General features: G+C 32.7%; 1 protein-coding gene across 1 annotated transcript in view; it reads right to left on the minus strand.

The window, feature by feature from the left end:
* LOC145255745 (uncharacterized) overlaps positions 1–10983 on the minus strand; it is a 114007-nt gene extending 103024 nt beyond the window's left edge. Inside the window, exon 1 of the mRNA XM_080114387.1 lies at positions 10554–10983. Coding sequence (XP_079970513.1) covers positions 10554–10764 — 211 coding nt within the window. The 5' untranslated portion in view covers positions 10765–10983. The remainder of the gene's footprint in view (positions 1–10553) is intronic.
* Positions 10984–17154: the final 6171 nt, after the last annotated feature.

The following is a 17154-nucleotide window of genomic DNA, read 5'->3' on the forward strand; positions in this document are numbered from 1 at the left end:
TTATTTAATGTTTTTCTTACTTATAAGAAAAGGGGACCTTTATTGTAACACACACGACAATTATGAAAATAGCTGAAATATTTAGAGCATCGAACGAATACAAAAACCAACGTACATAACCATCAAACGGTTAGCAGATGGATTGAAATAAAACTAGAACAAAAATATAGAAAGCACATTATGCGAAACCAAGATAACTGAGACTACCAGAAACCACACAATGGGATAAAACGACAGAAGAAGAAATGCAGTAGACATCTACTAGAAAGGTACGAAAAGTATTGTCCCCTTCAGGAGGCTTATTGCTACTTAAACTCGGGAGCAGACCAACGGTCGTTGCAAGTGAGAAATCAATTAGAAACAACTGTTGCGATAACACACAATAATTTGCAATGGTGATTTAAAAAGGCAGAGATTGCTGGAAATCTGAAGAGACATGTTGTCGCTCAGATTATAGATAACACAGCTTGTTATTAGTAGTGAGCAATCATTGATAATAACGCGTGTAAAACAAATTAACCAGGAAATAATAATTCCACATCTTTGTTAACCGCTGACTACCCCTGACGCACAGAAAAAATCCTGGCAACCGATAAGATAAAAAGAGTTGTTACAACCTCCTTTAATCTTCAACCGAGATTCGAACAGCATTTTATATATTATACAGAAAGGAACCGTCATAGGGAACATCAGAGAGAGAGAGAGAGAGAGGGGAGAGAGAGAAGAGAGGGCGAGAGGAGAGAGAGAGATTAACACTTTAGAGTGACAGATTACTTGGTAACTTGAGTCAAAACATACGAAAAGGATTCAAACCAAAAAAAATAGGCATTACATGAGATGAAAAAGTAAAATCCTAATCATTATGGAACACAGAATTACTCAATTGGGATATTATCGGGAATTATTATTTTAGTGAATAGGACCTATAAATAACTAGACATTCTTGTGGCGAAGACCATCAAGTCAACAGAAACGAAAAAGATATTTTTAAAAGGAATACCCAGGAAGTAAAAAAAATGCTTATTGAAAGTAAATTATATAATAAAAATCTAATTAAAAAAATAAATTATTGAGCGATATATCTAGCAAGATACTCTTGTTCCCTCTTAAACTGGACAAAAGAAGAATTCAAGAACCTAGATCGAAGAACCAGGAAATAATGGCGATGTATAACGTACTACACCTCACTCGATGTAAAACAAAAATAACAAAGAAGAGGACTGAGAAGTGGAAAATGCGATAAAAGGACTAGAAAATAATTAATAAAAAATAAGAAAGACTGATTTTAGCGAACAATAGAGAAAGCAGTGAAACGAAAACAGAAAAATTAAATGGGAAGAAAATCATCCGCATGGACGATTTATAAGACGAATCATAAAAAGGCGCACGAAAGTACAGTTGCATGGATATTTGAAGAGAAGCAAAATCGCTATTGACAACTGCACAAAACAATGCCTTAAAACAAACTACATAAAAGTTAAAATAGACAAGACACGGAAAAAATAAATGCAAATTCTATGGACAAAGAGGTGAAACGGTAAACCACATAAATGAATAAAAACAAGCTATGAAAATGAATATAAAAGCAATTATTGCTTGGTTGGGAAGGTTGTCCACTGACCGTACTGGAAAATAGAAGGCAGAATATATTCTGGAAGGTAATAATGTAAATGGCCAGAAGGCCGGACGTGATAATACATAAATCATAAGGTAAAGCCGAGGAGGCTGAAATCGAGGTAAATTCATGGAACTTGCCAAAGGAATTGTGAAAAAGTGAAGAAAATTACAATAACACCAGTAATTGTGGGTGGGAAAACTGAGCAATAAAAACCTATAAAAAAGACTAGGAGATATTTGAATTAAAGGGGTATTGGCACCATACAAAACACGACATTGATGAAAACAACTAAAATATTAGGAAAAATACCCGAGTGCGGAAGCCAACATAATATGATCAGATGGTACTAATCAACCACAGATAAATTTGAATAAAATAATGCTGCGTGACTACAGGTAAAAATATAGAAATAACATTACTGGAATCCAAGGGAACTAAAATTGACAAGGAAGATATATACGAACAATCGTATAACAGACAATCCCTTACAGCCATCCCTCCAAAATAGCACCACATGGAATGAATAGACAACACCTGGATTCTCAAAATTATCAATCAAATTTCAGAGAAACCAATGGCCGTTAATAGCGAGAAATCAATGGTAAACGACTGTTCAAAAGTTATCAAAAGAAGCAGGAAGCACTGGAAATCTGGGAAGGCTTGTTAAATGTCCACCATGATGGCGGCTTAAATAGAGTTGAAGAGAAGAAGAAGAGAACTAAATACCAGTCTTATGTACAACATGAAAAGAAACTGGAACTTTTAGAAAGATTTCGATCATTCCAATGACCAACGAGCACATTAGAAGAAACTGGAGAACATACTCGGTGTACATGGAATAGCTTCAGTTGGTGCTCGTTATCAGTCGAGGATACGTCCCTGACAATCAGTCCAAGAGTGTATTGTTGCAATCGAGCTAAGGAATGGTTCTGCTCAGTTCTAGGAGATCCACCTTCCCAGGCTTTATCTTCTATTTTAGAATCGATTAATTTAGTGCTAATCGACTGAAGAGCTCCTACAGGGAAATGCCGATGGGGGTGCTCAGGCATTTTTAAGCCAAAGTGTGCAAATCTTAGTACGCTGGCTTTTCAAAAACTACACTTTACGTTGTGTCTAACCTCCTGAAGAGAAAGTAAATAAAATAGTCGGTGAATCAAGTGAAAGAGAGATACAAACAATCGCACTTAACGGGTTCATTAAAATCTTAAATCATTTCAGCTGGAGGTCTGAAATAGCGGGTGACTGTCTGGCATTTGATAGGATGCCTCATCCCAAACAAAAATAAAGAAAACTATATATGTACTTGTGTATGTGTTTGTGTTACAGAAGATCAGGAAAATATCGGTACCGTCAGTTTCAAATCCAAAACAAAGGAGGCCACTATCTGGTTGCCTACGCCGGACTCTCTTCATCCGCTGTTTATATCTTTTAGAGGCCGAAGAGAGTTCGACAAAGGGAACCAGATATAAGTCTCCTTTGGTTGGATTTGAAACTGGCGGTGTCGATGTCTTTCTGATCTTCTGTAACATAAATATAAATAAATATTACTCTCTTATTTTTAAAATGTTCATAGTAATCGAGAGCACTCTGCTGGCGTTCTCTCCCATTAACCTCACGCACACACACACACATTCACACAAACAAACACACGCATATATATATATATATATATATATATATATATATATATATATATATATATATATATATATATATAAGGAACAACACTTGTTTTTACCAGTGGCAATTCGATTGAAAAAACACTTGCAACAATAGATTTTTTTTTCAAATTTTTCAGATGAGAATTGATAGTTTGGATTTTTTTTTTTTTTTTTTTGTCATTATTATAGCGATATCAGTTTTCGCAATCAACGAAACTATTGTATAAATGCAAATTATATCTATATAATAGAATATTAATTTATTAGAAACTGTTTAAAAATAAATCTAGAAAATTAGGAATATCTAAAGTTGTGTATGTGTGTTTGCAGATTACTATATCTACGGTATTTCAAAATTTTATGTTGCATCACAAAATTAAACACATCTGTTTTGATGCTAATATAGTTAAGTGAAAAGCTTTCGCGTTTATTCATTGAGATTGCATTTTAATTACGCAGTTTTATTCCACAGTTTATTTTTTATTTATATAATTTAAATAAAACCAGTGAAAGGACGCCAGAATATAGGTAGTACTTGGATGTGTTATCCAGCATGAGTGAGTGATCAGTTTAATCAATCAATCAATCAATCAATCAGTCAATCTCTCTCTCTCTCTCTTTCTCTCTCTATCTATCTATCTATCTATCTATCTATAATAATTGCATAATAATAACTTGTTAGCATAATTTTCCATGAAAAATAAACTGCTCACCTGATTAAAACAGTTATCTACATAGTGATCGTAAAGAAATGTCGTTCATGAAATCGCTAATGAAATTCTCAATCCTTTTTGCAATGAAACCATATTTTGTATAAATAAGCTTCAGTCTATGCCTGGTTAGTTCACTAAGCCTTTGATTAATCACAACATGCTTTGGTGATCGGTAGGATGTGTGATTCTGGTTTGGCATAACACTTATTGGGTCTTAACACCACTCCTATTCGTGAAGTTATCACAAAGACAATATCTATGAAAACAATCCTTAGATTATTCATAAGTCGTAGAGGAGTATCAAAGGCAAAATTGTGGCAGTACCAAAACAGGAGTGTGTCACGATGATTGGAAATTCTACACGCCCTGTCCAGATGTGTTCATCACTGAACGGTAATAAAACAACGAGTGTTTGATTTTCATGACTTCTAAGTCTTTGTTTACTTGCTTCAGGGCAAAGTTAGAAGGTTGATTTTTAATATGAAGAAAATTCAGCTCCTCAAAAAGGGCACTCTTGATTGGGAGGAAAAAAAGATTTTGTAATCGTGACGTAAGCAGATCTAACTACGACTTTTACCGAAATATGCCAATATAAAAGATAGCTATTACTTGTCAGATTACTAAAAAGATCAATTTCCGAGTTAAACGTTAAAGTTATTTTTTGCAATTTTACATTTGTTTCTTTAATGATACTTTTTCAATTACAAAGGTAAGGTTAGGGTTAAGTTATGGTTAGTTTAGGATTAGGATAGAATTATTTGGGAGTTAGGATTAGGATAGAAAAAAACGAGCCACATTGTGCATAAGCACCGAAATAACATTGCAGAATTACACTACAAGATGGAATCAATAGTTTCTTTTACTAAATAATTTCTTTGCAAAAATAGGAAGAAAAGCTCATAATACATTCATTTGTACGGTGAAGTTCGTTAACATTCGCCAATCTCGGAACTCTTCGGTGATATTCGCGATTGATGACATAAGTACTAAAGTTTTCTTGTGTGTCACATGAATAAAACGACTTAAGGGAGGAGTTCGTGAGCGTCGAACGTTCTTTGAATTTTTCGAAACAATGATTCTGATGTCAAAAAATATTAGATGGATTCAACATCAATTGACAATTAGAAAGGTTCTTTTAAAAGTTTAGTGAGATTTCCAAATACGCAGTTATCGATTTTAGTTAGTTGGTGTGTTTGATTCATCAACGGCGTTATTCGAAAAGAAAATGATTAGCGTGGTTTTAACATGTTTTCCTACGCCCCGGCTCCAGTTATATTAAGAAATCATATCAAGATTTCCCTCAAGAAAGATTAAGAGGACAACCACCAACGAGATAGGTCAACCGGATAAAATTTGAGATTGTCATACCGCTCCTAACAACTGAAAAATTAGCCCAAAACCGTACCAAGTAGCGGAATTTTGTTTTTAAACATGTGGTGAAGCTCTCTGGGAGTATATAAATAAGTCAAGTATTTAATACAAAATGATGGATTAACTTGAACCTCAAGAGCAAAAATAAAATGAATCGAAGATATTAAGGTGTTTCGAGAAGGTTTGATACGATTACGCACGTTTATTATTATTATTATTATTATCATTATTATTATTATTATTATTATTATTAAGGAGCTGCCACTTATAAAGGTCTAAAACCACTCGAGGTTAATAAATCACTCGAGGCTAACAAATTGAATTGCCCATTTACTGAACGAAGGAATTGAAAATGACGAATGGGACGAACAACTGAGACGAACTATTTATGAAGACAGCATATGACAAGAGTTTCTTTTTTGATATTCAAATATGAGCATATTGCAATGAAACAGTTCTATGATAATGTATTCCATAGATAGAAATTTCTTGCTCATGGAAATTCTGTTTGCTACTAAACACACGGAAGAAGAAAGCAAAGTTCCTATCAGAAACCGCATTCTTGCGATGAACATCTTTTAGTAGGGATCTATGCATTGAATCTCAGTCGAGCACAAATGCATGACAATAACGATAGAGTGGAGAAAGGCTAGCAACATCTCATCTATGAGAAAGGTGATATGAATGAGAGAAGAGATTATTTCTCACTAGATTACGAAGTCGATTGATCAACGCAATAGAGGCTGTTCTGTGTGACACCTCTTAAAATGTGGCAGTAGGAATCCATCTTTGAATTATATTCAATCAAATTTAGTTGCAAAACAATGAAAACTTTTCACAATTTCACTGGAGAAAAATCAAACCGAAATTTACAAATAGAGTTTTAAGTTTGCTTAATATAATTTGTACTCACTAAGAGTTCTCTCACAGGTCACCAATGACAAGAAACAGTGGTGTTCCCTGGGTCTAGGTGACAACCAATGTCCTCAGATTTCCAGTACTCTCCACCGCTTTTGATAACCTCTGCAAATGTACTTGCGTTATCGCAACAGCCGTTTGTCATTGATTCTCATTGTCAACGCCTATTAATCTGCACTGGAGTTTGGGTGACGACAAGTCACTCCAATATCCCATTCCTCTTCACATTCATCCGATGGAGGTCTGGTTAGTGCTTTGTTTCTCGATCTTCCCATCCTTTTTGACTCTACGGGACTATTTAGCGTGGCGCCAGTCGATGATGACAATAATTTCTTTTTCTTTTCTTGCAGGGGGGGTGTAGTTAATTATTATTATTATTATTATTATTATTATTATTATTATTATTATTACAAGGAATTTTCAGGAAGTATACATAATTAAAAATCAAATTTAATTATAGTAGAGTAATTTGGTTTTCGATTTTCGAATAATTCGAGTTTCGGTTTTCGAACATTTCCGTTTTCGAACAATCATGTTTTCGAACAGTTTCGTTTCCGAACATAATTCAGTCCGAAAAGTTGTTCGAAAACCAAATTGTTCAAAAAACGAATAATATTTTCATATTCAACTTAATTTAAAAAATATTAATACGTTAATCCTTATATAGAGATTATTTTTAAGTATATTTTGACTATTTTACGCCACATTCAATCATTTTTAACAGGTATTTAAAATGTTGTTCCTAAGGAAAAAAATAGATTTCAAACTAAAAAAAACACATTGATTAAAAAGAAAGAAAAAGAAACAAAAACAGATCCATATTTTGAAACAGGAATGGCAGCCCTGCATAGAAATGTTGACGTTTTCTAGTCAGTATACTTCGGTTGCTGTCGGCGTAATTCAAGAATCAAAATTTTGTGAAGAAACAGACATTTCGGGTTTGAAGTTTCTTTTTGCGAAATCTGAACTGTTTCAGTTCCAAGACGTTCATAATCTGAAGTTTGACTACATTTAAAAAGCTATCAATTTAAAAGTAAACACGAAATGATGTTAAATAATAAGTTTTTATCTACTTTAAATAACAATATATATAACAAAATATATAACAAAATATATAACAAAAACAACTAAACTTCTTAGGCTTCGAAATTAGATGAGGATTAATAATTTGGATTATTCGGACTACTATTCTCATCTAACATATTATTCTCACAACGTTTTAGCCGATGTGACCTTCTTTGGTTGCATCTTGTCAAACATTGAATCATCGCGCAATGTTCAATCACAATCAGTTATAAGCCAAAGTCTTCTGGATGTTTCTGGGTTTAATCTTCGCTACCGGTTGTACGAACTCTGAATAAAATAAACGAACTACTTACTTAAGACTTCTACCCGGTCATGGTTGACGAAATGCGAATTATCTACCCTGTAGATTTGTAGCTGGTTCCTGGCCTTGGTATGGCCATTTTAGTTGATGATAGCGTCTTTGGATGTTGCCAAGGACGCCGCCGACAGTGAATATAAATTGTTGATAAAATTTAAGTTGTGGTGAAGGAAAAAATGAAACATTAAATGAACAGAAATAAATGTTTTAAGGAATGGGTCACCAGCTCGCAAGTACTAACAGCTCATGAACATTATGTTCATTTGTGATAGTTTATACAACTTGGGTTTTTGGTATAAAAATGTTCCGCGAATAACAGAGACGATGGCTAAGGATGTGTATATATTTGTTAGTGTGAATATGCGTGTGGGAGTATCAGGCAGCATGTCTCCGCATGTGTGTTTGCGTTGGTTTACCTTGTTTTACTTAGTGCATATATAGATGTGCGCGAGATGAAGAAAGCTTTACGCGAGTTTTTGACATGTTAGTTTTACCTCTACTGTCCAAATGCAAAGGAGTACCATGCGTTCTTGGATCCTTTAGGTGCGCCGGTTAGAGAAATCTGATTATTTCCTCATTTTTAGGAGTTTCTAAGCTCGTATCGGCTTGTTAGATTTTGGGTTTAAAAATATTTTCATTGGTTAAAAATATTGAATTAACATCTTTCTGTGAAAACTTTAATTTGATTTTGAAAGTGAAAAGAAGAGCTTATACCAACGAAATGGAGAAAGAAAAGGGCTGGCTATTCGAACCAATCGTTTTGTTTTGGGTGTTCGTTCGAATCTCATCTCGATTTCCCTACAGAATTATGAAAGGGGTCAGTTCGAAATTCTGTATAGTTCTCGGCATAAAGATCCTCGAGTTCGACAAAATGCTCTTGAAATGCCAAAATGTTGCAAGAATAAAATCAAAGATGGAAGTAGTGATGCGAATACTATAAATGATACGCTTGATATATTCAATAAAGATTATGCATTTTCGAATTAGTAAATTTCTCGGTAATTTGGAATCGAAGCAATTTCGTTTATTTGGGGTCTTATGTAGTCTATTACTATGGTGTAACCTTATTTTAAAAAAAAATATAACCAAAATCTTTTTTGTTTGTTTGTTTTGTTTGTTTTGTTGTGTTTTGTTGTTGTTGTGTTGTTGTTTTTTTGTTTTTTTGTTTTGTATTGTTTTGTTTGTAAATTAACACCCTTCACTAGATCTCTCAATCAATAAAAATCACATTCTAGAATTTTGACGATTATTTTTTCTTATTGTTTTAGAATTTAGTGTGGGGTTTGATTTTCGTAACATAATTTAAGGTAAAATGATCTTCCATTTCTGGGTCATTCAAGCGTTTTATGACAGTTTACTACTAAGGCTAAGTACGAGTGGCTGCTAGTGAATGTTAGATTAGTTATGTTTAGAATGAGTTACAAGATAATTCGAGAATGTTTTGAAAAATAATATGTCAACATCACGAAATCGAACGTTATTAAAAATACTAATTTCTTACGGCAATTTAATAATCCTTGTTTGTCTTTCACGCGGTCATTCAATGCGAATTACATGCAATATTAAATAGTAATAAAAACAATAAATGTTGACCATGAAAGAATCTACAATACGTTATACAACTGTGTGCTCTGAGCGAGTTAATACTCGATACAGAATTGACTGATCATCGAAAAAAAGTGGACAATACAAAGCGGAAAATAACCGAAATGAATGTTCAATATCACAACAACAAAATAATTATATAAATTAATATAAAAATCATAATTATATAAATTAATATAAAAATCATAATTATATAAATTAATATAAAAATCATAATTATATAAATTAATATAAAATCATAATTATATAAATTAATATAAAATCATAATTATATAAATTAATATAAAAATCATAATTATATAAATTAATATAAAATCATAATTATGTAAATTAATATAAAATCATAATTATATAAATTAATATAAAAATCATAATTATATAAATTAATATAAAAATCATAATTATATAAATTAATATAAAATCATAATTATATAAATTAATATAAAAATCATAATTATATAAATTAATATAAAAATCAACCATTGTTTACGTGTCAATGAATTGTCAGAATATATATTTTTTTAAAAAAAACATAGATTTTGTCCATTTATACGTTAAATTTTTAACATTTATAAATAATACATTGCAAAAACGTTTTAAACGTTAATAAATAAATACATTGCGGAATTTGTTTCATTCCAAAATATCAAAGATCTTTACTTCTTTCAGAAATGGAGAACGTTGGATCTTTAGTTCAACAAATAGAACAAATGTCATGACTAGGGCTATGACAACAGAATATTCTTTTCATTATTTTAACTCTCGGGTGTATATCAGTTAATATCTTATATGTTTTTAGATAGGGTGATGTGGTTCTCGATTGATTAACTGTGTCTAACTATGTTGGATATATACTCGAGAGTCAAAACAATGGTATTCTATTGTAACAGCTCTAGTCATGATTGGAAATCGAAACCGAAACCTTGAGATCGCCAATATGAAATTCTACCAACTGACCTATTTGGAATATCTTATAAATAGAGCTTAAAACATTACCTTAAAAAAATAATTATAGCTTTGGCGTGACGTCATAGATTTATGATCTATGTCATGTTTTGAAACATGAATTTAAGCAAAATCGATAATAAACATTATGAATAGCTTTCGAAATTATTTTAATATTTCAAAAGCATTTATATTATTGTGTATTGTATATAGTATTTTTCATAATTATATAATCCTCCTAGTTTAGCAAAAATAAACGTATAGTTACTATTGTTTGTTTTTTTTTGTTGTTGTTTTTTTTTGGGGGAGGTAATATATGCAAAAGATGTATCGCTTACCTGCGTTATTAGATGACACGTTACTGAAGTCTCGGCAACCATAACGATAACACATATGGCTTTGCCAGAGGCCCAAATGGTTTGGATTTCGGACTGCCCAGTAGTTTGTCGAGAAACCGATGACAAACAATAACAAACCCAGCGTCAACGCGCCAAAAGCAATGTTGATCCATTTTGAACTGGACGGCTGAATCACAATTGTGGTCGGCATATTTCCTGAATATTTGCTAGACTTTCGTACCGACAACTTCTGCTTCTGCTTCTAGTCTGGATATAAAGTCGTTCCTCAAAAGAAGTGTAGGCGCGATTTTTGGTTGAAAGAAAGACTAGAAATGAAGTGAGATCTTGGTGGAATCGAGAAAACGTGGAGGCGGGAAAATATGCCGCGTTTTTCTTTGTGTGTGTGTGTGTGTGTGTGTGTGTGTGTGTGTGTGTGTGTGTGTGTGTGTGTGTGTGTGTGTGTGTGTTGTTTGTTTATGTTTTGTGGTGGGGGGGGTCACATAGATTTAACTCTACACCGAATATAAAGGGGCGGGGTGTAAATATGAAGGGAAGAACCAAAACGTTACCTACATCTGTGAAAGTGATTAAATCTAACCACACCCATAAAATACAGCCCTATCACGTGGTTAACTAGCAACACATGAAATATTAATTTTGCCATCCAGGTTCTAGTCAAAAGAATTAGAACATATCTTAAAGAATTATCTTCTTTTCATCATCGCAAATGCTAACCGTTTAATCAAAATAGACTTTATTTATTTCAGGCAGTATATATATATATATATATATATATATATATATATATATATATATATATATATATATATATATATTAATAGACTTTATTTTCCAATAATCAGAAAATTTACTTTTTTGCGAATGTTATTTTTATTCAGAAAAAGATGGAGTCCGTAAATATCAGAGAACTCTTCCCGCTGTTTGTCTGTAAACGCCAATCGTTTTTGTTTTGACAAGCAATTTTTATTCATTTTTGCTTTTTTATATTTATTTTCATCTACTTCTTTTTATATGGCTCAACATAAATGTCATGAAAATATAATTGCTGTTGGCGTAACTAGATCCAAACAGTGGGTAATGCGTCACCAGCAAAACTTATGCAGAACTTCATGGGTGTGTCTGCTTGCAGAGACACACGTATAAATAATTGTCTGAGCTTTATTTTATTTACCGCTCTCTACCGCCCTTAGATTTTCTCTCTCTCTCTCTCTCTCTCTCTCTCTCTCTCTCTCTCTCTCTCTATCTATCTATCTATCTATATATATCTCTTTCTCTCTCCCACTCTCTCGCACACTCTTATATATATATATATATATATATATATATATATATATATATAGAGAGAGAGAGAGAGAGAGAGAGAGAGAGAGAGAGAGAGATAGTACTTTAAAATTATACATTTTTTATATGCCATAATCACATTTTGTTTTGTTTTTTGTTTTTTGTTTTTACTCAATAAAAAGATTTAGATGTAAATTCCTGTTTTCCCCCTATTCATCAACTTCTGAATATCCAATAGTTCATTTTTCAGAAGAAAATGCCGAATTTCAGCAAGTAGAGTGTGGAACGATAAAGTTGTCGCCCTAATGGAAAGAACACTACAACTTTATTTATAAACTTTTATTGAAAGAAATCAATTAAGGTAAGTTGATTACATAGTAGAGCTGACATCTATTCAATGTAGTTCAATCACCGCCTCGATACGGGTTCGGAATTGAGAGCATGCCTTTCCACAAGCGCATGCAGGAGCTCGGCGAATACTCAGCGGATGGCGACGATCAGACTAGCTTTGGTGTTGTGGGAGGGCATGTTATGACCAAACAGGTGTTCAGGTCAGGGAAGGAGGGAGTCAGTGAGAGAAGGGTACAAAGTCGTAGCACTCCTTCTGAAGCAAAGCCTGGCTTTCTTTGGATTTGTGAGCCGGCGCCCGAATTATGTCGTCATTTCTAGGACAACAATTTTATCGTTCCATCCTGTCCTGTGTTTCTTTCAAATGTGAAATACAAATCCATGAATGTGCAATGCAACTTAAAACTTTAAGAGATTCGAGCATCTTATCTTGAGTGTAAATTTCACAACGTTTCAGTCAATGTAAACTCCGACCTTCTTTATGTGTACCTTGTGAAAGCCACATTCAAGATGAGAGCAGTAGTCCGATTAATCCAAATAATACGAATAACCAATCCTCAAGTAAAAAATTCAGAAATGTCATACTTTTATCATTATGCAAATAACCCTGGTACTAATTGACGTAAGTTGCTTATAAGATCGAATACGTGTTTCGCCGAACCACAGCGCATCGATGTAGCTAACTGTACTAGGGCCCGAACGTGGTACGGCGAAACACGTGTCCTTAGATAACTGTTTTATAAGTAAAATAAATAAGTAAGACGTTTATTTGTTTACACTCAAAAGAAAATGAGCGGTCGTTCGGATCCAATGGAAGACTACTACTTCGATCTACTATACTGAAATTAATTGCCGTTAAAAACTCAAAAAAGAAATCAACATAACTTAAAAGTGGTAAAAGAATGGCTAATTTCAACTGCGGCGTTCTGGCGTAACAGTATCTGCGCGCAATCATAGTTTGTATGGTTGCTGGTTTAAGCCCTAGCAAAGTCAGCTACTAAGCTCAAATGAGTAGTAGTACGGCGAAACACGTGTCCGTAGATAACTATTATATAATATATCTATCTATATATCTATAAAAGTGAAAATGTCTGTTTCTGTCTGTCTGTCTGTCTGTCTGTCTGTCTGTCTGTGTACATTTCCCTACGCAATAACTCTATAAATTTTTAGTCTACAGTCTCGAAATTTGATATACATGGTACTGCGATTTGGGAAAATCTATGTGATCCCTTTTCGGTCAGAAATTTGTCTGTTAAGGGGTCAAAGTTCAACGATTTGACCTTTGAAAACTCTACCAAACTCCTCCGATAATTTTGGGTCTAAACACTTGAAATTTTAGATATAGGTTCCTTGGACATGGATCCAACTAAATAACTTGATTTGAGCGCAAAACAATAAATGTTAAGATGTCTTTTAACTTTTTCTTTTAACTTTGACCCCTATTAAGGGGTCAAAGTTAAAAGAAAATTGACCTCTGTGGTCTCTACCAAATTACTCAGACAATTTCTGGTCTAAACATTTGAAATTTGACATAAAGGGTATTCAGAAATAGGGCAAGCTTTTTAATCGGTTTGGGTCGAAAATTTTTAGTTACCAATATATAAATGTATGTATGTATGTATGTATGTTTTCATATCTGCCCAACACTTTCGACAGAGGCGACGGATTTTCTCAAGATCAGTATCGCTTTGAAGTTCAATCTTTCAGAAGACAAATATCGAAAAATTGGCTAAAAACATTAATATCTTCACCTTAAACTAGCACTTTTCTACAGTGGGGGTCGCTTTTTTCGCCGATATTTTTTAAAGTAATCCTCTCTTTTGGATTGTATAGCTTTAATTTAAACATAAGTCACTTCAGGTTCGGCGGTGGTCGTAAAAGTAAAGACGTCACATTTCTTCCCCGTTCTTTTCCTCCTTCGCGGTACGGGTTCGAGCCTGCCTTCCTGCTACCACTTTCTTTTTTTGTTTGTTTGTTTTTTTTTTTGTTTTTTGTTTTTTACTGAGCACATACCTCCAAATACCCGGGCAACGCCGGGCATCCATGTTAGTATTATATATATATATATATATATATATATATATATATATATATATATATATACAGAGATTATATATATATATACAGAGATTATATATATATATATATTATAACTCCTATAATTTGAACATCTGCTTCGTTCAAATTAGAAGATGGTGTTCAAGTTTCGTGATAAAACAATGTGCCATAGTTAACTTCAATTTTCTAAGAATTAAGAAATAGTAAATGAAATTCATTGCTATATGATGCTTCAAGTATATATTAAGTTGAGTTTACGATACATTGCAAGTAAGAATTGTTAAATATTATTACCAGGAACAAAAACATTGAAAATAAATTTAATCTACTTTTACTTGTTAGGTATTCATTACCTACGTTATCATTTATATATATCATACATTTTTGTAAAATGCAGTTTGTTTTAGTTATTCATTGACTGAGTCTCATTGCAGTTTCTATTTTCATCGATTGAGCTCTCGGGCGCTGCCATTGTATTCCGTAAGCGATCACGAAAGTCTACATTTCTTGGTTCTATAGCTTCTTTATGATTATATCTCTTCGGAGTGACATTCCTTGCAAAACATAGTTGTCACTAAAGTAAGGACTTTTTTCTAGAAATTTTATAATTGTCTCCATAGGTTTTTCGGCATCATCCCATGATATTGCTTCATCAGAGTGTTCTTGATTATTTACATTAGGATCAAACTCCTTTCAATGCTCAGGGACACTTTGATTTGCCGATGACAAGAAGCTTAAGTTTATAAGTTTCAGAAGCATAAGCGCATACTATCACTGTTAGTCTTTCTTTATTTAATTTGAATACTTTTATTTTCTGCTCCTTGGATCCGGCTAATGTTTTTGTAAGTAATCCCTTCCAATTTACGCCACTTTCATCAGCGTTGTAAACATCCTCTGGTGTTAAACCATAATCTGCAATTATCGTCTTGAATTTGTCACAATAATTTGATGCTGCGAGTGTATCTGCAGACCGTTGTTCGCCTGACATTGTTAATTGTCTTATAACATTTTAAAGCTCCTAAGCCAGCCTTCACTGAATTTCATATCTTCTGCGATATTCAACTCTTCCTTAAGAGATTTTGCTTTAGCAATTAACATGGGCCTAGACATTGTTATACCTTCATTCCGTTTTGCTACAAACCACTCATGCAATATTCGATCGAATTCAACTTGCTTTGGTCTGCGAAGAGTCCTTCTTTTTACATGTCTTTTATTTGGAGAGAAAGGATCAGCCTTCAATATTTCCTCCTTTTTCTTTTTGATGTAAAACAGTGTACTTCTTCCAATCTTATAATCTCTCAATATAACGCTATTTTCAACTCCAGCATCTAATTTTTCTATAATTTGACGTTTTTCGAGTAAAATCAGTGCCACTTGTTTTCTTTTAGAGTTGCAAGCCATTGTGATGGATTGTTTTACACTATTTTAAATATAGATATCTGAAAAATAAAATTACAGTTAGTGTAAATTAATTATCAATAGTTAATCTACATTAATTACATAGTACCAATATTAACATTTCTGCGCAATATCTGACTAAACCATGTAAACAGTTTTACTGCAACTCCGCATCAAATATACTAATACAATTTCAATGAGGAAACAGTTCAAATTTAGAGAAAGTCCAGGTTTAGAAGAAATCCAAATGAGATGAAGTCCAAATGAGAGGAAGTCTAACTTTAGAGGAAGTTCAAATTAAAGGAGTTTTACTGTATGTAATGTATATATATATATATATATATATATATATATATATATATATATGTATATACAACGATATAATTACAGAATATAGCACCCGCGAACGAGCAATAAAAAAAGCGGTCATTTTTTTCAAATTTAACCCCTATTATGACCCCTTAACATTTAATGTTTTGGGCTCAAATCAAGTTATTAAGTTAGATCCATGTCCAAAGAACCTATATCTAAAATTTAAGTATTTAGGCCCAAAATTGTCAGAGGAGTTTGGTAGAGTTCTCAAAGGTCAAATCATTGAACTTTGACCAAATTTCTGGCCGAAAACGGATCACATAGATTTTCCCAAATCTCAGTACCCTGTATATCAAATTTCGAGTCTGTAGACTGAAAATTGACAGAGTTATTGCGTAGGGAAATGTACACATACACACACACGTTTTATATGGGAAATCTTTGTGATCAGTTTTCGGCCAAAAATTTCGCTGTTAAGGGGTCAAAGTTCACTTTTATTGATATATAGATAGATGGATAGATTAAACAAAAATATATACGTATACATAAATATATATGGAAACAATTTTGTGTTTACTGTAAACTTTTTACGCAAATATTATGCAAGAATAAATCATGTAGAATATCTGCATGAAAATAATTACACGTAATAGTTAACTAAAGATGACCTCCCATAAGAAAACCGAAAAAAACTAATAGGGAATTAATTAAAATGAATGTTTAAAAAAATTAGCTAGATCTTTTGCTAGTGAATGCAATTCCAGAACCCATATATGAGAAAATTGTATTTTCTTTTTAAATAAATAGAAAAGAGGGGTTTTAATATGTATTAAGACAAACGAATTTATAGGAGTATATATATATATATATATATATATATATATATATATATATATATATATATATATACACACACACGGACAGTGTTAAATATTTCTACCATTGACGAGATAATATTAAAAACAAAATTCAGCAGAGTTTTTCAAGCACGCTTTGGTTTAATGATGCCAACATATTGCCTTTAATAGCGTGTTTCGACGTAGCCCACATACTGTTCCTATATACTTTAGAAATATCTAGGGATGGTATTGAAGCAATTAGGGCATGACAATTGGGTCATAACAGAAGTTAAGTTTGTCATTGATTTGAAAAACGTTCTAAGTAATTTTAGAATGAATTATTA

This window comes from Euprymna scolopes, chromosome 31, assembly GCF_053919585.1.
Source record: "Euprymna scolopes isolate OS-2025 chromosome 31, ASM5391958v1, whole genome shotgun sequence".
Taxonomy (NCBI): domain Eukaryota; kingdom Metazoa; phylum Mollusca; class Cephalopoda; order Sepiida; family Sepiolidae; genus Euprymna; species Euprymna scolopes.